Source organism: Ovis aries, chromosome 23, assembly GCF_016772045.2.
Source record: "Ovis aries strain OAR_USU_Benz2616 breed Rambouillet chromosome 23, ARS-UI_Ramb_v3.0, whole genome shotgun sequence".
Classification (NCBI taxonomy): domain Eukaryota; kingdom Metazoa; phylum Chordata; class Mammalia; order Artiodactyla; family Bovidae; genus Ovis; species Ovis aries.
In genome coordinates, this window is record NC_056076.1 from 46,360,286 (window position 1) to 46,385,277 (window position 24,992).

Sequence of the window (24,992 nt, forward strand, 5' to 3'; positions counted from 1 at the left end):
CGGCAAGGACACTAGAGTGGGGTGCCGTTTCCTCTTCCAGGGTATCTTTTCTGACCCAGGAATCAAATCTGTGTCTCTTCCATCTCCTGCATTGGCAGGGCGGATTCTTAACCACTAGCACCACCTGAGAAGCCCACTAACAAGCCTGTGCAGACTGTAATACAGTTTCAGTCACTGGTTGTATCTAGAAGACTTTAACCTTCTGTTTTCTCATATATGCATCAGTTTCAATTGAAGAAAAAAAGGTAAAATAATAATATTAAAGAATTGTAAAAAAAAGACCCACAATCATTTACTTTTCATAGCTTTTAACCAGCACATGCATAGTTTTAGTGTTATATGTAACTCTGTGTGTTATACATATATTTTTTCCCAAGTTTCTACATAGCAATCTGGTGAGTATCATTTGACATCATGACTCTGCTTATTTAAAGTGTTTTCTGTAAGGCTAAATTATCAGAGGTGAGATTATAGGGTCAAGTCTTTTATGCTTGTGGGACTGTCCAAAATTTTCAAAAAGGATTACACTACAAGTTTGCAGGAGTATGAAAGTACAAGGTTTGTCTTGACCTTGAAGCATAGATATGAGTAAGGTGAGAAGGGAAGAGAGAGTTGTATATATAAAATCTTATTTATATTGGTTTAGTTGACCTAAAGATCCTCTTGATGAGGGTGAAAGAGAAGAGTGAAAAAACTAGCCAAAAACTCAGCATGAAAAAAAGAAAAGGCTAAGATCATGGCATCCAGTCCCATCACTTCATGGCAAACAGAAAGGGAAAAAGTGGGCGTAGTGACAAATTTCATTTTCTTGGGCTCCAAAGACATGTTCAGTGACTGCAGCTGTGAAGTTTAAAGCTACTTGCTCCTTGGAAGGAAACTATGACAAACCTAGAGAGCATGTTAAAAAGCAGAGACATTACTTTGCCAACAAAGATCTGTCTAGTCAAACCTATGGTTTTTCCAGTAGTCAGGTATGGATTTGAGAGTTGGGCCATAAGAAGGTTGAGCACCAGAGAATTGATGCTTTCGAAATACGGTGCTAGAGAAGACTTGAGAGTCCCTGGAACTGCAAGGAGTTGAGTCAGTCCCAAAGGAAATTAACTGAATATTCATTGGAAGGACTGATGCTGACATTCCAGTTCTTCGGCCATCTGATGCGCAGAGGCAGCTCCCTGGAAAAGACCCTGATGGTGGGAAAGATTGAAAGCAAAAGGAGAAGGGGGCGGCAGCGGATGAGATGGTTAGATAGCATCATCAACCCAATGGACATGAATTTGAGCAAACTCTGGGAGATGGTGAAGGACAGAGGAGCCTGGTGTGCTGCAGTCCATGGGATCTCAAAGAGTCAGACACGACTTAGTGACTGAATAACAACAACAGTTGTTGGATTTTTTTTTTAATAGAAATAATTTTGTATCAGATGACAATATATTTAAATAAAAATACATCTTTAAAGAGTAAATGAAAATTTATACCTGTTACAACTCTGTTTATTCCATGTTTACTCTTAGACATTCTGAAATTCATCCTTCTAAGTCAGAATATTCAAGAACTGAATACATAGGTTTTTAACTCTTTGTCTCTGGTTTGTTTTTGTTTTTTTTTTTTTTTTTTGGCTGTGACATGTAGGATCTTAGTTCTCCTGACTAGGTATTGAACCTGTAACCCCTGCATTGGAAGCGTGAAGTCCTGTCTAACCAGAGGAGTGCCGAGGAATCCCTCTGAATTTTAACTCTTTTTAGAATTGTTTAAACAGCTGTGTACTTTGGTGCTGTGCCATTAACCTGTATTGAGAGTCAGTTCTATTAAATTCATGTTTAGTGTTGGAAAATGCATTTTATTGCACCATGAAATAGATGCTTTGTGAAGATCTTTGTGAGAAAGTCCTTATAGGCTCCAGTGCTTTCCAGGGTGAAGCATTGTGTGGTGCTTTCTGTCTAATGGGGAGTGTCAACAACATACAGGTTATATATTTCAGTTTCTCAGGGCAAAAGTTGCTATTTGCTTCTAGTCTTCCCTTTTAGATGCTGTTTTGGGTCCAGTTCCCCACTCCCCCACCCCCCACCCCCCACCAGAGATCAGTCAAACCTGCACCACCGTCAGTGATAGTGCAGTCTTAACCACTGGACTGCCCAGGGAATTCCTTTGGGTTTGATTTTGTCAAGTCTGGATTCCTGGAGAGAAAATTGTTAAAATTGTTTAAAATTGAGAGAAAATTATTAAATCTTTTGTAAGGTTTCCCAGTGTAACTATGATATTAATAATCCTTTTATTTACTCCATTTGTGCCCTTGAGCTTGTCTGGTTTAGAATTTTGTTATATTAAAATGATAAGCAGTAGAGAACTCCTTTGACCTGAGTGGAGACAAACCTACCCACAGGTCATTTAAAAGCAGAGTAGAATTTAATGCAAAAAGCATCACAAAATAGAGTATTATTGCAGTATATACATACCTACATTTATATACACACACTTGTCAGAATACTCTAGAATTTTTTCTCCTAAGGAATGGCAGTAGAAAGCAAGAGAATTGGAGTTCTTACTCTTAGGTACTTCTATGTTATTTGAACATTCTTTTAACAATCAGTATGTATTGTTTTGTTTTGTTTTTTATTTGACATAGGTAACAGTTTCATGGAGGCAAGCTTTTATAAGGGCACTCTGTTTCAGTGATTAAACTGAGAGGAGAAATCCATCAGTGTGATGTTTCTGCTGCTCTTACGGAATCAAAATATAGTGCTAAGTTTTTTCTCCCCTTTCTCTCTCAGGTCATTTGGATCCAGGATTCCTAGCAAGTGAGAAAACATCTGCTGGCAATGCACCACTCAATGAAGAAATTAATATTGCCTCTTCAGATAGTGAAGTGGAGATTGTGGGGGTTCAGGAACACGCAAGGTAGGAAATTAATTGGAGAGAAGAAAATGGTATGGCATGCCACGGCATGGCTGGCATGAATGTTAGGAGCTATTTCTCAGCTTCCTGTAGTTTAAGAAATACATTTTGGGGTTCAGGAGTGGGAACTTATATACACCCGTGGTGGATTCATGTTGATGTATGGCAAAACCAATACAGTATTGTAAAGTAAAAAAAATAAAAAATATTAAAATAAAATTTAAAAAAAGAAATACATTTTGATTATAGACACTTGATGGGCTTCAGAATGTATTGCAGATTGTCTTATATCAGAAGCATCTTGGCCACACATGTATGTGAACCAGAACTAATGTTTTTCTCTTATTTTTAGCAAATGGCTAGATGGCTTAACAGATTATTCAGTTGCGGCAGAAGTATTGCCATACTTGCCCACTTCTCACCCATATTTTCTTGCCTTTCAGTTTATCTTGAAATATATCGGGAACAAATAATTGGAAAATCTACATTTGACATCACACCTCTTCTTAGAGCACCTCCCCTTATCTTCCATGAAGAGTTGCAAGTTACTTTAGTCAGTTCTTAACAGTATATTTCTGGTGATGTTCATGTGATTTAAGGTATCTTGTTTCTTAGGAATTAAAAAAGCCGTAGGACATTGACTTAGTGTGCAGTAATAAAAATGATTTTGTGAAGTTTGTCATTCTTTAAGATAAGAGTGAGCAAGCTGGAGCCCACGGGCCAGATGTGGCCTGCTGTGTCTTTCCATATGGACCTCAAGCTGAGAATCGTTTCTACGTTTTCAAATGGTTGGGAGAAAAGATCAAGATATGTTTTGATATGAAAAAATTAAATGAAATTCAAGTATAATTTATTTATCCATAAATAAAGGTTTGTTTGAACAGACCATGCTTATTTACTTACGTATTGTCTATTTCACACTCCAGTGGCAGATTTGCGAAGTTTCTTCAGACACCTTAGGGTCCACAGAGCCAAAGATATGTATTGTCTAGCTCTTTGCAGAAAAAATTTACTGACTCTTCCTTTAAGATATGCTCCTAAAAATTAGTTGCAGCCCTGTCAGAGATACACCTGAGAAACATTTAACACACACATACAAAACAAAATCTCGTTTTTGGAAAAATCTGTATTCTCTGTAGTGAACAATTTTTCTCCTGTGCCACAAGAGTTACGATTTTGTGATTTCCTCAAGTAGGTATACAAGATAGGGTCTTGCCTTATTTTTAGATCTGATTTGATCTTTGGTTAGCAAGATAATAAAACATTCACCAGCACTTATTTCTTCTGTTGACTTATTTAAAAGGTGCATTTAGGAATGGAGAAGTGGGGGCAAAATACACATGCACGTAAATTGAATCCTTTCTCTAATGAGAACAGATTTTACTTTCTGAGAGGATTTTTTAGTTAAACAATTGGGGCTTTAAGGGTGTAGAGTTAAATTGTAACTTATCAAGCCATCTCCGTAAGTGGCTAATTCTCCATCAGAATACTTTACCTTCTATCCTGTATTTATGCCCTAAATACAAGGGCATAAATGTCTGCATAGCTGCTTCCTTTTTTCTTGTCTAAATGGTTATTCCCCCCTATTCTGGTGGGAAAGAACTTTCATTCTTTAACCTTTCCTTACCTCATACTTTGTTCTCTTCCTTAGTAAAAGACTTTTTCCTGTTATGTTCTCTTTCATTTTCTCATGTATTTCCTTCCAGCTAGCTCACTTATTCATCAGATGAAGAAGATAGAAGTCCAGGTTTTTTCCCTTAGCATACATTTGTCATTATTTTATTTCAGCACTGTATAAATATAAAAGACATTATTAGACTTTAAGCCCCATGTCAAGATCTTTCTAAAATATATTTTCCATTTCCGACTCTGTACGATAAAACTTACTCTGCCTATTGACTGATAGATTGATGTAGGTTAATTATCTTCTGTTGTGCCAGGAGCACATTATCCAGTTACCAACTTCCTCTTGACTTACTTTTCAAATTTTAATTCAGTGTTACTCATGTGTTCCTACTTAAGTAGGAAAGACTAGGTCATGACCTGTGTTGTCTATTTGAGCTCTTGCTCATTCTGAGACATATCACTTGGTCCAGTTCTCTAATAACTCCTGCCAGTTCTCCCTTCTTTATTGTTTCTTTGTGCCTAGAAATGTTACAGATGCTACTCTTCTTTTCAGGAATTTCCCCAGTGACTCACCGGTAAAGACTCTGCCTGCAATGGAGGAGATACAGGTTCAATCCCTGGGTCAGGAAGGTCCCATGGAGGAGGGCATGACAACCCACTCCAGTATTTCTTGCCTGGAGAACCCTGGAGTCTGGTGGGCTACAGTCTGTAGGGTCGCAGAGTCAGAGACGACTGAAGTGACTGAGCACGCACACCCTTTTCAGATTCTTTGTTTAACTTTCCTTTTGTAATGAAATCTTCAGCTTATTTTCCTACCAATATTTTTGTTATCTGTAGTTGAAATTATATTATTTCTGTTAAAACTTGTAGATTTAAATTCTAAGTTTCTCTCACCTTCAGTACACACACACACTCAAAGATTATCTTTAGTACACCCTTCTCTGAACTTGTTACAGCCTGTTATTCAGATTGTCATTTTACTCTATGAACAAACATACTTATTTCAGTCTTAACTAAGCCAAATGACTTTGGGTACATTTTAAATAACATGCTATAACATTACTTTTGAGGACTTTTTCTTACCAGGCTCTGAAATATAAAGATACGTTTTTGTTTTTTAAATTCTGATCTTTTAGTTTGAATCCTGGGGAAATCATATCTTAGCAGTAACAGCTTTGTCTTAAAATCTCAGTGTGGGTAGAGTTGACAAATTCTGTTGGAGTACTTTGAATGGCCTCTTATCATTATGAGGGGATCTCTTATTTTGGCCCTTGGTCTAGGAATGAGTAGAATCTCACTGACTGTTGTGCCTTTCTCAAAAATTGTCCAGCAGTTTTATTTAGAAGAAGCCTGGTAGTCTTTCAAACACTGAGGTTAAAAAGCTGAGAAGCAGGTTGGGGGATGGGGGGGGGGGTGAGAGGCTTTCTTATTGGTTGCTTTGAAATTGCCCCTTGAGCTGGCTGTATCTCATCTGGAATTTGTTTCTTTTACAGGTCTAGGGTTGCAGTTATGAAGTATTGATGGGCTTCTGGCAGGGTTATCACTTGGAAGAAGGTTTTAGGTTTTGATCCCCATCTTTGTGTTCTAATTTGATTTTTTGCATGCATAGATGTTTTGTTTGGATTTAGCTGACCTTTTCTTGTTTTTCCTTTTGGTATTCTACCTTGTGGGCTTTCTGAGAGCTTTAAAAAACTCAGACTTCGTTTATGAGTTGTTCTCTTTGGGGATTGTGGTTGTTCTGACTTGCATTGGATACCATTTTTCCATGTTAGAAACATTGCTTTTTGACCTTTGCATTCAGTAATTCTGGTTATGACGTGTCTTTTTTTTTTTTTTTTTCCCATTAAACAGTCATTTTTCTTTTCTTGCATGCTAACGTCTTTCCCTGCTCTTTTATTTTAGATTTTGACGTATTCCCTTAGCTTACATGTGTCTTCTAGTTATAGGCTAGAAAGCATGCTTTCTTAACTTGAATGCATCTTTTATGGCTGCCTTGGATTGCTGTGATGAACTCTCGTCATTGTTTACATGTCATTTCTAGGTGTTATTTTTGGACAGTCCAGTTTTATAAGATGCTGTTTGCTAGTGAGGTGGGAACTTCCCTAAAATCTCTGGTTCTTCTGCACCCACTTACTTTTGCCATAAGTTTTAAGTTATGACCCTCTTGCCAGTATTTTTCTTTATCCTTTGTCCTTTTTCCTTCTTTTCTTCTACCAGCCTCATTGGTAATTCCCCTAGGAAGATGAGTGCATGTAGCATGGGTCTTCATGTTATGAAACTGTTTTGGAACAGTTCTCTTAGTACTTGTTCTCTGAAGCTTTTATGAATAATCAGACTCTTATCTCCTTTCACAAACATGGTCCTGTGGTCGTTGGTTAATGTTGATTGACCTGTCAGCAGAAGAATTAGTGTGGGAAGGCTTTTGCATTTAAGACTGATTGTATCCTAGAACCACTTGATAACATTGACCCTAAAAAAGCAAGGGGGGTGGGTGAGCATTTCCCTGAAGCTACAAGGATTCATTCCACCTTCAGTTCAGAAAAATAAGTAAGAATGTTATCTAAGAGGTCACCTTCAGGATCTGTAAATGAGAGCAAAAGATGATTAATTTTTAATGTTGTTTTCTTAGAATAGTAAGTTAACTGTATCAACAGCTGATCATCATCAGAGCCTGCCTTCTTCCTGTGTTTTTCTTCCTTTCTACTCCAAAGTCTCTCCTTTATTGGTTTTAGTGTATGAAGAGCAGGAAATTATTATATCAAAACTTATTGTTTATAAATAGTGGATTGGTGGGGGAAGTGGAAGTAAGGCCTAAGCAGTTTTTCTTGGCTGTAAGACTCAAAATGTGACTCGTTTTGTAGACCTGTTGCCAGTCATATGCAGATTAAATGCTTTGTGAGGAAGAAGTTTGTGTCTGCACTAGAATCTGATTGGACTGATTGTAAGACAGATGAGTATATTCCCACCCCATATCTTTCATAATAGAGAAAGGATATGTGCTAATACATGGAACTGTTTTATGGTAGTTAACCTTCCCAAATTTTGAGCTTCTCACATCCTTCTTTTTAAAAAAATGTACTTTTATTTATTTGGCTGCACCAGAGCTTAGTTCCTGCATGCAGGATCTAGTTCCCTGACCAGGGATCAGACCTGAGCCCCTTCATTTGGAGGGTGGAGTCCCAGCCTCTGGACCACCAGGGAGGTGCCTCACATGAGCCTCCTGTATAGGGCCTGTCTGTGGGGTTAATAACAGTTGTTGTAGTCCCATTTCTTCCTGAGTTTTTTTTTTTTTCCTTTTTATCTAAGTTATTCTGTAATGTACCATCTTATAAAATACAGCTTGACCTTTTCCCCCCGTACTTAAAAAAGTGTTAAAAGTCTTGTTCTATCCTCATCCATCTCCTAGCTACCATTTTATTTAAGGTGGTTGAGGTCTTAAATCATAAAAATTGTTTTGAATGTTTTGTTGGCTTGTAACACAGAGAAAAGCTATAAGTGTGCCTTCTAGCTTTTGTAGCGACACCCAAGTCACCAGCATTCAGAGCAAGAAGCAGGAGTCCCCCCGTGCCACTTCTTAGTTATACCTTCCCCTGTCCCCCTCCTTGTCCCCGAAACTACTGTCCTGACTTCTAACAGGATAGTTCGCCTATATTCAGAATCTTATTCACATTCCTGACAGATGCCTCAGCAATTACTTAAATGTTTAAAAGACAGATTATTCTGTTTTGTGTAATAATGACCATTCAAAACTTGCCTTCTAGAAAACAGTTGTTGGTTCTTAACTATGCTCTCAAGATTGTGTACGTAGAGGAGCTGCCTTCCATGGTGATTCTCCCTTCTTTGGCAGCTGCCCTTCAGTTGCAGTTAATAGGAGACAGAAAAGTTTTTGACCAAAGAAAGGACCATCACATTCTCCAGAGAATCTAAAATTTTGAAGAGAAACAGAGTAAGAGGATTGGTGATTGTTACTGTTCAGTCACTAAGTCGTTTCCAACTGTTTGCGACCCCATGGACTGCAGCACAGCAGTTTCCCCTGTCCTTCACTGCCTCCCAGAGTTTGCTCAGATTCGTGTCCATTGAGTCACTGATGCTGCCCCAGTATCACATCCTCCGCCACCCTCTTTTCCTTCTGTCTTCAATCTTTCCCAGCATCAGGGTGTTTTCCAATGAGTTGGCTCTTCACATCAGGTGACCAAAGTGTTGGAGCTTCAGCTTCAGCCCTTCCAGTGAATTCAGGGTTGATTTCCTTTAGGATTGACTTACTTGATTGAGACTTCACCAGCACCGTGATTTGGAAGCATCAGTTCTTCAGCGCTCAGGCTTCTTTCTGGTCCAACTCTTCACATCCATCCATGACTACTGGAGTAACCATAGCTTTGACTAGACACACCATGGTTGGTGCACTGATGTCTCTACTTTTTAATACACTGTCTAGGTTGGTCATTGCTTTCCTTGCAAGAAACAAGGGTCTTTTAATTCCATGGCCACAGTCACTGTCCGCCGTGATTTTGGAGCCAAAGAAAATAACATCTGTCACTGGTTCCACTTTTTTCCCTTCTGTTTGCCATGAAGTGATGGTTCTTTGAGGTGCTCAAGTAAAGGTGACTTCTAATAAATTTTCTTTTTTGCTTAAAGTAGCCCAATTTGTTTTCCAGTAACTGGAGCTATTTATGACATAACTACAGAAGCGGTTTAGTTTATCTAGCTGAAGAAATGCCTTATCTCCTTATTATGTGTCCTTCAACCTTTCCTCATTAATAAATAGCCTCTCTAAACCTCTCACTCTCCTACTCTAGACACTTTCTAGAATCTGCTTTGCTTTTTATTGTATCATTCCTGGCGGCTAAGCAGTCTTCTTACAATAAACCATAGTGTATAATACTTCAGGTGCAGTCTGGGAAAGACATGGTTATTTAGTTGGAAATAAACTCCCCAGAGGAGACCTAATTTTGTTCTGGTTCCATGGTTTACTTTCTGGGAAGTTGTCTTTTGGTCTTGGTTTTCTCTCCTGTAAAATGGGAAGATTGGATTAGGTCCTTTTTAAAGCCACTCCTTGATGTCCTGATGTTACATTGTGTGATTGTTTTAGGAGCAGTGCAAAGTTGGGAGTGAATACTGCTTTTATTTCAGAATTATTTCTTGCAGTTCTGTCAGAGATTACATTGACTTTTTTTGGTATCTCTTCATTCCCTGATTTTTCTAAGTTTCCAACCAGCTTTTACTTCAATTACTGCTTGTATAAATGAGCATTTGAACTGTTGAAGAACGTTATGTTTTTTAATTGTTGGTCTGGGCTTGTCTTTGCACCCTGCTGACTCTTTTGTATTTTACCTTACCCAGTTTAATACACACCTTTGTTAAGTGGCAACATTCTGTTGTGGAAAACATTGGACAAGAAATCATCTTGGCCTGAAGTTCTCTTGCCTACACTTTCAAACAGTATGACCCTGAACAAGTCATGTAATCTCTTTAATCCTCAGTTTCCCTGTGAGAGTATGGATAATAGCTTCCACATCTACTTCATGGGTCTGTTGGGTGTGTCAAATGTGGAGAAACTACGTAATAATTTTGGTATTCTGTTGTCATTAGTCATCAAAACCATTTCTTGAAAATGTTGAATGGACTCCTTTGACTTTCTTCCATGACTACTTGATCATTTAATCTCAGTGTATTTAAAGAGTGGACAGATTTGGATCAGACTGTGGGTTTTTGTGTGTCTTATTTTAATGCTTTTCACTAGCTACTCTTTGAAAATATGGTGGCCTCTGGGTTAGTAGCTGCTTGACTCATTTCTGGAAAGATGATGGCCCTCTGATAACTAGAACAAGTCCATATTCTACCCCTACTTGGCCCCAAGGGATCTGTTTTTTGGTACCTCTCTTGGGAAGGGAGTCCTTTTCAGGCTGGACTTTGTAGGAGCTGGGCCTCCTTCCATGATCTTAAGGATCTTCAGGGGCAGTTCTGTAGCTAAACTTTGTCTGTGCATGCGTCCTCAATCTCCCAGTCATGTCCAGCTCTCTGCGACCTTATGAACTATGGCCCACCAGTCTCCTGTGTCTGTGGGATTCTCCTGGCAAGGATACTGGAATGGGTTGCTATTTCCTTGACCAGGGGGTCTTAACCCAACCAGAGATCGAAGCCACATCTCCTGTGTGTCCTACATTGGCAGGCACATTCTTTACCACTGAGCCACCTGAGAAGGCCAAATTCAAACTGAAACACCATCAGTTCTCCTGCTTCTCCACCTTCAGACTCAGATGAAATGACACCATTGGCTCTCCTGGGCCTCCAGCTTACTGACTGCAGACCTGGGAACCTCTCAGCCGCCATGAATTCCTTATAATAAACTTTGTCTGTTGTTACTCTGATGTTGCTTTTGAACCTAGAGGTGCAGGTGGCTTGGAATAGAAATTAGAGTTCTGAAGTGACTAAGCATCACTCACTGTATACAGGTTGTCAGAACAGCTGCTTACTGTAGTAGTTTGTGTGATTAGAATCATGCCGCTTGCCCCTTCTCACGGCTGTTGCGTAATAATGGTTCTTACAGTTGAGATGGGACGGCGTAAGGAGCAGTGATAGCTTGTGCTGCTTGCCTTCCTCTCGTTTGAATCAAAACTTACTCCGTGGCTCATCCTGGAGGTTCATGGTTCTATCATTTGACTGGAATATGCAATTCAGTCTGGAGGTATTTCTGAAACAATTCTCTCCCAGTCGGTGAACTTCGAGATATGTCAGCTTGGTAGTTCTGACACTCTTATAGAACACTTTTAGAGAATCTAAACTAAGTACTTCAGCCTCGTTATTTTCACTGAACTAAAACGTAAGTGTTTGTGATGAACTAGCCAGACTTTTCTGTTGTCACCTTCAAGAGGAGGAAAATTGATCTTTAATTCACGTTTTTGTTGTTTAGTCGCTAAGTTGTATCTAACTCTCTGTAATCCCATGGACTATAGCCTGCCAGGCTCCTCTGTCTCTGGGGTTTCCCAGGCAAGAATGCTGTAGTGGGTTGCCGTTTCCTTCTCCAGGGGATCTTCCCAGCTCTGGGGTCAAACCCATGTCTCCTGCACTGGCAGGCAGATTGACCACTGAGCCACCAGGGAATCCTCTTTAACTCATGACCTAGTACTTACATAGACATCTAAAAGTCTAACCCGTGAAAGGGGTATTACCGTTAACTGTTTTTGGAAGTAGTATTAACAAATATGGCACGGAACTTATTTTAAGAACAGATTTCACGTATATTTCTTATTGTTTCATTTGCTCAGACTAACTGGGCATCTTAATTTTGCTTGGGATTTATATGCTGCCCTACCCTGAAGATTCCAGAGACTTAAATGAATTCAGAGAAACAACATCTTGTCCATTATCAGTATTAGATCTAGACATAACTCAGGAGCTTGTGACTGAGACAAGGCTTTTGGCATTTCTTAGTTGGAAGGACTGATGCTAAAGCTGAAACTCTAGTACTTTGGCCACCTCATGCGAAGAGTTGACTCATTGGAAAAGACTCTGATGCTGGGAGGAATTGGGGGCAGGAGGAGAAGGGGACGACAGAGGATGAGATGGCTGGATGGCATCACTGACTCGATGGACATGAGTCTGAGTGAACTCCGGGAGTTGGTGATGGACAGGGAGGCCTGGTGTGCTACGATTCATGGGGTCGCAAAGAGTCGGACACGACTGAGCGACTGAACTGAACTGAGGCTACACTGAGAGAGGCAGGGAGACTGACAGACAGACAGACATATAGGGAAGGAGGAAAAGGGGGAAGGATATTGGTTGTGGGTTTTATGAGCTTGTGTAGTAGGCTTATCTTAGGAAAAGTATTAATACAATGAAGCCGTATTGCCTTCTGTTTCTTCCTCTGGTAGGGTTAACCATGCTTTTGCTCTTCATCTCAATTGCAGGTGTGTCCATCCTCGAGGAGGTGTGATTCAGAGTGTTTCTTCATGGAAGCATGGCTCCAGCACACAGTATGTTAGCGCCCGGCAAACACAGTCATGGACTGCTGTGGCTCCTCAGCAGACTTGGGCTTCACCTGCAGAAGTTGTTGACCTCACGTTGGATGAGGACAGCAGACGCAAATACCTGCTGTGATACAGTGTCACTGTGTGTCCTCTGCACTGTTCCCCTCTACTTCCTCCTCCTCCTCTTTGTGACATGGAAGTTCATTGTCATAGCTTCAGCCTCAGAAGCTGTTTGTGGCATTTGTATAATCAAAAACTCATGGAAAATTGCTCTCCTTCCCCCTCCTTTTTTTTTTTTAAATTAAAAGAAGTCACGTAGGAAAATAACTTATCACAGAGAAAAGAATTTCTTTTCTTGTTTCCCTCAGTAGGAATATGAGAATGATGATGTTTATTAGACAACTTCATTTTACTTGGTGACTTGCAGTCTTAGGAAACTCTGCCCTCCTTTTAGAATGGTATTTTAATTACCAGGTAAAATGGATTTCAGTTTTTGAGTCTTGTATTTATTTTTCTGTGTAATAAAATTAATATGTAGACTTGACCACTGTCAGCCCACCCATTGGCACTCCTGTCTTAGGGCATTTGCACACATATTAGTCAGGTCCTTATTGGCACCTAGTAGGGCATGTGCATTGAAAACCTGTCCTCAAAAATAGAAGACAGAAGTTAACTTTTTCTTTTAGCTTAAGTCTTCTGCCTTCTCTCCTAACTTTGCTCCTGGCTGACTTCCCACAACCCAAATAATTAACATGCCCTCTTTGTGTTTATAAGTACTGCTTAGGTGACTTAGTTGATCTCCTTGTTGCAATAATTCATAACCCTTTGGAAACTATCTCCTTGTAGGGCAGAGGCATTTCAGATAGATACCCACCATGAGGTTTGAGCATCTGAAGAGCGTATTGAGAGATCCCTTTCCCCCTCCCTGGTTTGTTCAATGGGAGAAACAGAACCTATTACTTAGGTAGACTATGCCTAAGTATATAGCTAGTAATATGAAAGTTGTGTGACTTCTAAGGCTACGGGCACTTGTAAATCTGAGAGGACAATGCCTTTTTCCATAGTTAGTCTCTCCAAAAAGGATGCATAACAACTGTTCAATGCTTGAGCTGAAGTTGACCTGATGCTGTATTTGGGTATTTTTCTCCTCTACCTTTTAAAAGTGGAAAGATCAAAATGTATCATAAAAATCAGATACAAAGCACATTAATGGCACTGTAGATTTTGCAGTATCTAACAGGAATTATAAGGGGTAGTAGGAGCTTCAGGGAATTCAGGAAATGCCAGTGTTGGAGTTTCATGGCATTAGTTACTACCTTTTTTTCCTATAACGTTGTAGTTACTAGTGAATTATTTTACAAGCAATACCTAGAGTTAGAACACTATATACTGTGCACAGGGAACAGTGAAGTAATATTGGCGTAGAAGACCTCACTTTGTGTTTTTCCACAGTTTTTGTTTGCTTTTTCTTTTTGGTTTCCATTTTCACCATACAGTGTGGCTATAGCCCTTTGCCTCCCTTCCCGAGCGTCTCGGTGGCTCTTCCTCACCGTGAGAGCATGAGGACGACCGTGTTCAGTTTCCATTCAGTGGACACGTGTTTACCAAGTGCCTGTTCTGCGTGAGGCACTGTGTGGGGTGGTGCTGTGGGGCTGCTGTTTTGAGCAAGACAGCCCCCACATGCACACGAGTCAGAGTCTGCCTGGCTCCACCTGCCTGACCTTTTCTTCTATGTTTTGTAAAGACTCGTTTATTCCTTCACCCTTCTTCTTGCTGTTTGAGTTCGTCTGTGTATCCTTCTATGGGAGTATATTTAAGCATGTCTTCTCTTCTGATAACATCTCATTTGATCTGGCCTCTGTTGTTCATCAACTTTTAATTTTCCTATGTATCTACTTTTAATAGATCAGGCTTTTGAAGAGATCGTGAACCTCCAGTTTTAGCCCCTCATACATGGCCACAATTCCAGGCAAAAACCAAAGACCCAGAGGCCAGAGCAAAATAGGGCCTTCTGCAGATTCACTACTGGTATATCCTTGGACCTTCACATTTTACTTTAGGATTAATTTATTGGATTTTACTGTTACACATTGTTTTTGACTTGAATTAAAATGCTAGACAAAGCAGAAATGTACAATTTCTGGTCTGTATTTTCCAGGAATATCATTGGGAAAAGGATAGAGTGAGTTATATGACTTGAAGTTTTTGCAGCTTATTTTTTCCCCAGTATCAGGGCAGAGCCCCGTTTTATTTCATTTTTAATTTAATTTTTTGCCACACCTGGTGGCTTATGGGATCTTAGTTCCCCAACCAGGGATCAAACCCACGCCCTCAGCAGTGAAAGCGCAGAGTCCTAACCACTGGACTGCCAGGGAATTCCCAAGAGCCCCATTTTAAAGACCATTTTTGCATTACCTGTTCTTACGTTAGCAGTGTGTTTTGTTCACTTCCATAGAGCAGGTGATTTCCCAGGACATACTTTCTTTAGTCCCTCACAGTCACCCTTTAATGAGAATTCTTTCGGTGTGTTGTATGCACTGTGGGCTGGGAACAGAGAGTGGAGTTTTAACCAAGCTCTTTTCTGGCTTTTTGCTTTTGCATTGCGTTAAAGTTCGCCCTTACCTGTCCCTTTTCCACCACCCTGACTGCCTGGCTTAGTGCACCAGAACAAAAATTAAGATGCAGAAAGCAGGGAGGGGAAGAGATGGTGGAAATAGTCAGCTTTTCTCCCTACTGGTTTGAGACTTTTCCACCTTCTAACTGTCTACAGAGAGACTGTGTTTCAACTCTTCTTTCATTGCCAGGTCCAGGAGAGTAGGGATGTGGTTTCTGGCAAGCTATTAATGATAAAATTCTGTGGTAAATATTCTGACATTTAAAATTTCTTTAAAGGGGATCTTTTCTAACCATTTTTGCATTTGGTAACATAAACACTTTATACTTCACAGTCTCTTCAAAGTAATATCTCTGCTAAAATGATACACTTTGGTCACAGATTGGTTTTGGCAGGAATATGGCTAAGTGGCCCCCTTCCCTCAATTTGAAACCACAGAATGGTAACTTAGCTATTGCATATTGCCCTGTGCGATGTAATTGCTGCTTGCTTCATTTTGATGGAAGGGGCCAAACTGAATGGACTCCATTATTCATAGCAACTGATCATCCTGTAAACTCTGCTTTCATTTTACCAGTTGTGAGTATGAACCATCTAATTTGCTAATTTAGTCAATTGTTCGTTGTTACTTTTAGCAAATTAGCACCATAGGTAATTTAAAAACAAATTTGTTGCCTGCTTTTTACATATACTGTGTCACAAGGTTCTTGAAAAAGCTGGGGGCACAATTTTGTCTTTGAGTTTAAAGTTGTTGTTTTTTTTAAAGGCAAAGAGCTCCCCCAATCCCTGTTTTTCAGTATGTGTATGATGCGACTTCCATGTATATATGAGAATGACTGCGCCCTAACCAGACTCCTCAGATTGTGCACTGTTTGTTTAAAATAATCATGTATTTTAGTCCAACGCTGTTGTATTTTTCATTTTATTTAAAACACTACGTACTTCTTATTCTTTCAACAAGTTTTAAAGGATAGTGATCTTAAAAAAAAAAAATCACTGGATAACTAGGAAATAACTTTTTGTTGCTGTTTTGTTTTTTAAAGAGTACAAAGGTCTTTAGAGCCTTTTGCTCCTCTTACCGTGAAAATGAAATGTTAGCCATTGTATGGCTAGGAACCAATGCACTTGGTGGTTAACGGATCTGCTGTTGCTGGAGCGTGGACTTGACGCAGTGACGACAAATCATTGCTTGGAATTAATGTTTTAAAATGTGCAACTCTAGTTTTTAAAATAGAATTTGGTTCTTCTTTACGTTCATTATTTAGTTTCTGTTTTCATTTAGTATTTAATGGTCTTTGGAGAAAAAAAAATAAAACAGAGTGTTATATATATATTTTTTGGTGCAAGATAAGATTTTCTGTTTTTTGAAATAAGTCTGTAGCATAAAGGTTAAACTATTTTAAGACAAAATAAAATAGAGTGTATTTAAACAAAGATAATTTCTGAGGATTTTTTTTTTTTCCTGTCTGCTTCAGTTAATTAGATGGTGCCTGGAGCAGCTCCCAAGTTTAGCTTTTGGATGTGAGAGTGAATTATATTTTGTTATCAGATCTTATTGTTTAAGTTGCCTGATTTTTTTCCCAAGCAACAGCTGTATCCTACTCCTAGAATGTTTTGCAAGTAGCCTTTGGTGTATTAGATCTAGATAAAAATAGTTTTGTACTAGCTTTCCTGTAGCCCCCACTTCCGTTCCAGTTTGAACCAGTGAGATTTCAAAGTCAACTAAAGGCTCCCTAGTGCTTGACCCCTTTGCTCCTGGGAACTAAAGTCAGCTGACAGTTACTTCCCAGAGTCCAACGTGCCAGGGTAAGATGCCGTGACTGCGTGCGCTTTGCTTGTGGTTGAAGCAAATGTAGGATGTTTCAAAAATAGCCTAAAGAATTTTCCTCCTAATTTGGTTCTATTTTCAGGTTTTTAATTTGGTTATCAAAACGATAGGAGCTACTGTATTAGCATTTTATTACTTTTGTAACTCCGCATCAAGGAGAATGAGGAACCAGAGAGAGTTGGGCCTATGTTTATTAAAATATTCACTCCTGGATCTCTTCATGTTCCTCAAATTTTTCTTCTACTTGGACTGGAAAGAGATCTGTTATCAGGAAATGTTTTTAGTTTTTGAAAATGGTTCTTTTATACTGCCTTGTGTCTGAGACCTAGACATGTTAGTGCCTATGAGAAACTTCTTTTCTTGGGCTCTGGAGGAAATTTTTTTACTTAGAGTCTTGCTTCTGAACCCTTTTGCTCTTGGAAGCTGCTTTTGAATAGACAAGGCATGAGTAAGTAAAATAATCAGTAGCTAGTAATTAATCTCATTCTGACTTCCTCTTTCTATCTTATGCTGGCTTTTGGCCTTGCCTTCTCTTGAAGGTCAAAGTGTTAGTCGCTCAGTTGTATCCAACTCTTTGCGACCCCGTGGACTGTAGCCTGCCAGACTTTTCTGTTCATGGGATTCTCCAGGCAAGAATACTGGAGTGAATTGCCATTTCGTTCTCCAGGGGATCTTCCTAACCCAGGGATTGAACCTGGGTGGATCACCTGCATTGCAGACAGATTCTTGACTGTCTGAGCCACTAGGGAGCCTTCTCTTATTTGTATCTTTTTCACAGTAGATGACAGCTATTTATAACTTTAATCTTAATAGAGAAAAATTACATAAATTTTTATGAAATATCTCTTTAGCTCCAGTTTTGCAACTGAAGTAATACGGTGAATTTCTTTTAGGTTTTATTTTAACAATATTGCTGATCTATAAAAGAGTGATTCTCCTAGGTTACTGGTAGGTAGGATTTTCTTTACTTCGTTGACTCTGTGTTTGGGAGCCCTGGTTTACAGAATTAGAGGAGTTCCTGGACTGTACAGTGGAGCTTTGACTGGGAGAATCTGCCTGGAACAGAAGAAGGCAGTGGCAGATGCTGGAAGGAGCAATGAACTCAGAAAGAGACGCTTGTGATTATCGTGAACATCACTGAGATGTGGAAAGAGCATCCAGTAGCTCAGCTGAGGTGGTGACACTGTTGGCTCAATTCAGCTGCCATTGCTCCACTTTGTGGGTAGCATGCCTTCGAGGTGGAGATGACTTTAGGCAAGGATCCCTCTGTGTAGCAAGGATTCACCACTTCTTTCCTTTCTGCCAAGCCCTGAAATCTCATTTGGTAGGTGGCTGTGAGTCAAGGATGAGAGCGAGTGCTGGCAATGAAGTTAACCCTCGGAAAGGAGGAGGAGGTGGCAGCTGGGTCGCTCTGCTCACAGGTCCTGGCTTGCAGGTGGGGTGCATCTCTTGGTTGTAAATTCTGTTGATCTAACTTGCCATTCTTTGGCAAAGGAAACTATCTGGTACCAGTTTTTTCCTTTGTGTTTTGATAATTGACACCTCAGAGGAGTCGTTCTGTTTCCTTTCCGTGATTGCTGTTAAAGAATGGGAAGGTGCAATGTTGTGGACAGTTGAGCCCTTACGCCTGGACTTGTGTCTAAAGCAGGCAAGTCTGACTTTAGGATGGATCTGCATCTGCAGTACGAGGGACATCAGACCAGAGGGCAGAGGGACTGATACTTAGAAAGCCTGAGCCAGCATGCAGGAGACCCCAGAAAGACTATCTGACTGCTGAGGGATTTGATGTCTACGCCTTAAAATGGAGCATTTCTAAAATTTCTTTTCTTAGATTAAAAGACAGGGCTGTGTTATTTTAGGGGATAATTCATTGTTCTGCAGAAGCATCGCTTTTCAGGCAGTAATACAGGAGAATGGCTCACTCCAAAAGGCTGTTTTACAGTTTTGTCATCTCACAAGTGTTTTGAAGGCATTGGATAACTAATACTCACAATACCTTGAATGTCTACAAACACTTTATTTTCAAAGTTTTAAAAGACTATGTATTTCAGAATTTCCACATGGGGTTAAGAAGTGGTACAGATTGATCTCCTCATTTTGCAGATTGGAAGACTGAGAACAGCAGAATAATATATCCAGATTTACAAAGATTGACATGGCAAGAGTAGGTTTTTTTTTTTCTTGTGGTCCAAATTAGGACTTTCTAACTTTAAGAAAAACAAAAACGTCTTTTCTCCACCTTATTTTTCCTTCATTCTTATTGCTGCTGATTCTACTTTGTTCTGGCCTGAACTGAATTGGAAGAAGCCTTTCCCAAGAAGGTAATGTTTGATTGGTTGCCTTTTTTCTCAGGCAAGTGGTCACCAATTTAAACATCAGAACCACACACCTGCATATGCCTCTCAGCCCCAGCTCAGGATGGCCATGGAACTTCTTTCTGCAGACAGATTTCCTGTCTCACAGTTTATGGAATAGGGAAATACAGATGGTCAGTAAACACAGAAAACAGGTTCACTACTAATTATGGAAATACGTACCTATTACAGGACACCACCCCACATAGGAAGAGGCAGTTAGGATCACAGTTAAATCCAATAAGGAGGCAGGACAGTGGCAGCTCACTTGTCAGCTTGTTTGAGCATAATTTGCTACAGCTGTTTTGGAAAACAGTGAAATTGTCTAGTAAAAAGCTGAATATGTATATACCTCAAGCTGCAGACTGACTGACTGGGTCTCTCTTCCCTCCCTTGCGTATGTTGAAGCTCTCCTACCCAATGTGAGGTTATTTGGAGGTAAGACCCTTGACAGATAATTAAATGTATATGAGATCGTGAGGGCAGAGCCCCCATGGTGTGATGAATCTGTGTTCTTATTAGAAGAGAGGAAGACCTCAGCCTTCCATGGAAGACACAGTACAAGGCAGCTGTCTAAAGCCTGGAAGAGGACTCAGCCAGGCCTGACCATGCCAGCACCCTGATCTTGGATTTGCAGCCTCCAGAACTGTGAGAAAAAGTGTCTTTTGTTCAAGCCACCCACTCTCTATAGTGTTTTGTTGCGGCAGCCCAAGCTGGCTAAGATACCCAAGACCCAGCAGTTACACTATCTGGGATAATAACCTTGAGCAACTTTTATTTAAATGGTGGTAGTAACCTAGGTAGAGAAGTCATGAAGTCGGTTCAGTGTCCGTAAACCATCTTTTGTTTATTTAAGGAGATATTAACAACATAGAAATAACAGGAGACAATATTGTTACACAAAACTTCTGTTATATGCTGATAAACATCTACATACAAATATGTGTATGTGTACCTAGGGTCAAGATATAAAATATATTTATTTTTACTGTGGATTGCAGTAAGAAGATATGGAAAGCCGTGGTTCTAAAGGAACTGGTTTACGTGCTCAGAGATGTTTAGTGTTAGTAGTTTAGTGTCTAGTTTTTCCTAGGTCTTGGCTATTTCAGTGGGTGTTCATCTATAGAATAGGTAAACTTTGTATTTATAGAACATTTAGACACTGAAAATTAATGAACTAGAGCAATATTTATACACTTAAATTAGTTATATCAACATGGATAAACCTCAACGCTGTGAAATGGGGGGGGGGAGAAAAAGCAAGTTGCAGAATATGTACTACATGATGCCATTTATATGAAGTTAAAACAGACAAAGTAACACCACATTTTGGTAAAATACTGATGCACACATAGTAGGAGTATAAAGAAATGCATGAGAATAATAAACACCAAATTCAGAGTAATGGATACCTCTGGATATGAGAGGTAGGGAGGGGACACAGGGATTTCAAGTTTATTGGCAGAATTTCTTAAGCTGGGTAGTGGGGACACAGATGTATGTTATTATTTGCACCTTTATGTATATCTTAAATATTTCATAATAAAATTAAAGATTGTTTTCTGTCTTCAGTAGAAGGAATAAAAGTTCTTTATGACATTGCAGATGATATTAATGGAAATGAGTTAGATCTGAAGCTGATTCATTTTAGATGCCCACAACACCTTTTGGATGTATCACCGTAAGCAACAAAAGCAATTTGATAATTTGGGCTTTAACAAAACCAATTTTATGCTTCAAAGGACAACATCAGGAAAGTGAAATGACAGCCTGTGGAATTGGTAAAAGATACTTGTAAATCTTATATCTGATAAGGGTCTTGAATCTAGACTATATAAAAACTGTTCCAAGTCAATAATAAAAGACAAAAAAAAAACAATTTAAAAAAACCCATAGACATATCTCCCAGGAAGAGATACAGTTGGTCAATAACACTTGAAAAGAGGCTCAGCATCTTTAGTCATCCGGGAACTGCAAATCCGATCCACAGTGAGATACCACTTCACACCTACTAGGACCACTAAAGTCAAAAAGTCAAATAGCAACAACCATTGGTAAGGAAGTAGAGAAACCAGAAGCCTCAGATTGCTGGTGGGAATATAAAAAAGTTACAGCTACTTTGGAGAACAATTTGTTTTCTCAAATGGTTAAATGTGACAGTAATGGAAGGCAGGCATGACCAACTTTCTTATGGGGTGTGACCTGCCCTGACCCTGAGATGCAAGTTCAGCTGGAGATCTACCCTCCATGGGGAGAGAGGCGGCTTGCTGAGGGCAAAGATAATTCAGCAAGAAACCAACCATTCCCCACTGAAATGTAAGTGCTTGCCCTCAAGGCAAGGTCAGGACCATTGCCCGTGAGCTCTTGAGACCAGCCCCAGGTTTTTGCTCAGAAAGCCGTCGCGAGAGACCCATTTCTGACAGCTGACACCCCACTGCAGCGGCCCTCACAGCATCCCTTGGGCGGTGAGTCACGTGGGGTCAGTGGGGGCAGTTTCTTGCCAGACATGCCCTCGCCCTCTGTGAGATTCTGCTGCAACTGCCACCCCCTTGCCTGGTCTCCAGCTCCTGAGAGTCACTGTCACTGCTGAGAGTGTGTGGTGTCCCTCAGATGCTGAGGCAGGAAACACCCTTAGGACCTCAGTTTTATGTAGTGCTGGGTTATCCAGTTACCCAGTTTCATCTAGTTGTTTTCCACTTCCCAAAGTAGAGGGCTGAATTCTGCTGATGAGCTCTTTGGGCTCTTGGCAGTGTACGTTTGTTTGTTGTGACATTGAAGTTGTATACAATTAAAAATGGGAACCTTGCACTCAGCGGTAAAACATGCAGAATCTTCAGCACAGGCATCAACCAGTCAGAACCAGCACTGAAAGTAGGGCTCAAGCAAGTTCCTGTGGCAGGTGTTGGATTAACCCTAACATTGCTGGACTGCAGATCCTGGGGAGCGACCAGGATGGTGGGAAGGATACGCCAAGGCTAGGGCGTAGGTCAGCTGCGATTGAAATGCGTCATTATTGTAACAACTGATAGGAGCAAACTGGTGAATACTGTCACTGAGTCAGTCTTGCATTCACCTAACCTGTCTGTGCCTCAAGTTGCTAACTCATTTAAAGTGGGGCTGGGAGTACTCGCCTTATGGATTGTCTTAAGGAGTAAGTGAATCCAGGGCCAAGTCGATGGCAGCAATCTTACCAGCTCTGCACCAATCAACACTATTTGGCTGACTCAGCCAGAAAGCACGTCGACCAAATTAAACTTGTCTTTAGGCTACTAACAGATCTCATAGCTGCAAAGTTAAACTCTTGGAACATCTTTTCAGAAGTGAAATGCTTCAAAGGAAGCAATCAGCAGTTTGGGTATGTGATAACTGGCATGGGGTGGTGAAAATTACAATATCCCAAGGTCTGCCATAACTGCTAACAAGCTGTGTGACCTCCTGGGGTCAGCCACCTCTCTGGATCTCAACTTCTTCATCTGTGAAGGGAGTATACTTGCAGGCCTACCACTGCAGTGAGGGGGGACCACCCCGCATTCTGTAGGCTACTGAAACCTCCAAACTCCAGGTGCGTCTCAGTAAGGGACAGAGAATAGATAGCTCAGGGAGCTGTGGTCACGCTCATCCTTGGTCTGGTATATTGCCTGAGTACATCGCTCTGGTTGGCTAGGCAGTCTGAAGAGAAGAGAGGCCAATTTCATGTCATCAGTCTCACCAGCCCTGTAACATGAATCAATCCTATTTGACTTAGCTCAGCCAGGGTCTGTGTGGGCCAAATAAAACTTGTCTGCAGGGCTGATTTAGCCTGCAGGCTGCCAGTTTGCTGCTTCTGTACCATGCATATTTCACTGCTGCAGCAAATACTAAATGCTTGTTATGTTCTAGGCACTGGGCCAGACCGCAGGGACACAAAGGTGACTGGAAGTCAGCTCTCACCCTCAGGTAACTTACTCCGTCTGGTGTAACAAACTATTGTCACAAAGCCTGACAAGCGCTAAGACAGTGCTCAATGCAGTGGAAACAAGAAGGCTCCCTGAGCCAGCTTTGGGGTAGAGTGAACAAACAGAGGAAGAGCTCGTGCAGGTGGTGTCGGTGAGCTAAGTCTGCAGGATGGTAGGAACTCTGTGAGGTCAGGGGAGATAGAAGGCGGAGGGTGTGGGTGGATGCTGTTCTAAAGCTCTGGAAAACACTGAGGTGAGAAGGAAAGCATGGCTCTGGAGGAGCTGCAACTGGCGGGGAAGTGGGTGAGTGCTGGAGATGAGTTGGGAGCCATGAGGCAAAGGGTCTTCAATGCCTCACTAGCATCTCAGATGCTCTGGCTGTTGATCTCCACCAATGGAACATGTATTACCCTCAAAAAGCCTGCAATTTGAAGCAGAAAATGAACATCTAAACTTAAGCAATGGAGCTGTACCTCAAATGATGATAACCCCAAATTATTATATGGAGGAGGAGGAAGCAGCTCTTCCTAGCAGTGAAATGGGGAATTGGAAGTGGGAAATTTGATGAGGAAGCTTCTGCAGGAATTGAACAGTTACATGAACAAGGCTGTCTCAGGTGGTAAGAAGAACGGGGAGGAGAAGTCAGAATAAAGAAATCAACTTAATGAGGTTGAGTCTTCACGATTTAGTTAGAATATGGGGGTATTCAGCATGTGAGTGAGGAAGGAAGAGTCAGGAAGAGAGGTTCATGGGTTATTACATCCACTGAGTGGGAGATGCAGAGAAGGACTAGGGTATAGGGACTGCAGCAGAGGCTTTGGGGTGTCCCGTGTCATAGCCCTCTGAGATTAGAGGTTATTGCCCTTTGTACTCTCTGCCTTAAGGAGACAGCGCCACGTGCTATGTCCCTCTTCGGCTTTGGGACACAATACATATTGCAGTTGGAAGTACTGTTGCCGTCATTCATTGAGCCACTTAGAGCAAGGAAGTGCTCTTCAGCAAACCCAGGCTAGAATATAAGCTGCCTTGCTGCTTGGACCATTATGACACAGCAAATTGAGTGGTGCTGGAGGTATTCTTGATGGATTGGGTGTGGAGTCTGGCAAGCCCCAGTAGGAGCGGGGTGCCATGGGATCCTACATGTTTTGGAGGCAAGGCTGTGCCTTCCGTAGCAGAGAACTATTCACCACTTGAAAAGCAGCTCCCAGTACGCTCGTGGGCCCTGGCCACACAGCATCAATTGACCAAGGCATCAACTGCTCCTGATGAGCTGGGTTTTGTACCATTCATGTGTCACTACTGTTGGGAGTCCAGTCTAAGATGGAAGTAGTACATCTAGGATTGGGCAAAAGGTCAAGGGGCACAAGTAAGCTGCACAAATAGGCCAGCTGCACAGGCTTCTTCCCCAGACCTTCCAGGCACACCCCCGTTGTGTAGATGGCTGTCCCTCAGTTCACACCAAGCATTTTCTTGTGACGAGCTGCCGGAGGAAGAAAGATCCCAGTTCTGGTTCAATGTGTTGGTGTGAGCCGAAAACAGACTGCTGGTTTCACTAAAGCCCCAGCAGGGTAGCCTGAAAGATGAGTGGAGCCTCTCCCAGTGAGCAGGACTTGGAGCAGCGTGTCTGTCCATCAGCGTGCTCTAGAGGGAGAAGTCTGTATCCATAAGGATCTGTACTGGGGGCTACGACAAAGGAGCTTGGTTGGTCGGTCAGGCCTGAAGGGAAAAAGAAGAAAGGCAAGGAGGTCTGGGGAAGCAGCATGTGGGCAACCCTGT

General features: G+C 41.0%; 1 protein-coding gene across 7 annotated transcripts in view; it reads left to right on the forward strand.

Annotated features, from left to right (window-relative positions):
* The window catches only part of ARK2N (arkadia (RNF111) N-terminal like PKA signaling regulator 2N), an 81,886-nt gene extending 65,353 nt beyond the window's left edge, over positions 1-16,533 (forward strand). For 6 of the 7 annotated variants that reach the window (XM_012103637.4, XM_060405263.1, XM_015103706.3 and 3 more), the window contains 2 exons: positions 2,769-2,895; positions 12,426-16,533. In XM_012103637.4, the coding sequence (XP_011959027.1) occupies positions 2,769-2,895; positions 12,426-12,615 (317 nt within the window). In that variant the 3' untranslated portion in view covers positions 12,616-16,533. Of the gene's footprint in view, positions 1-2,768; positions 2,896-3,335; positions 11,571-12,425 lie in introns of those variants that run through there. The other variant, XM_027960882.3, reaches the window with a different exon arrangement.
* Positions 16,534-24,992: the final 8,459 nt, after the last annotated feature.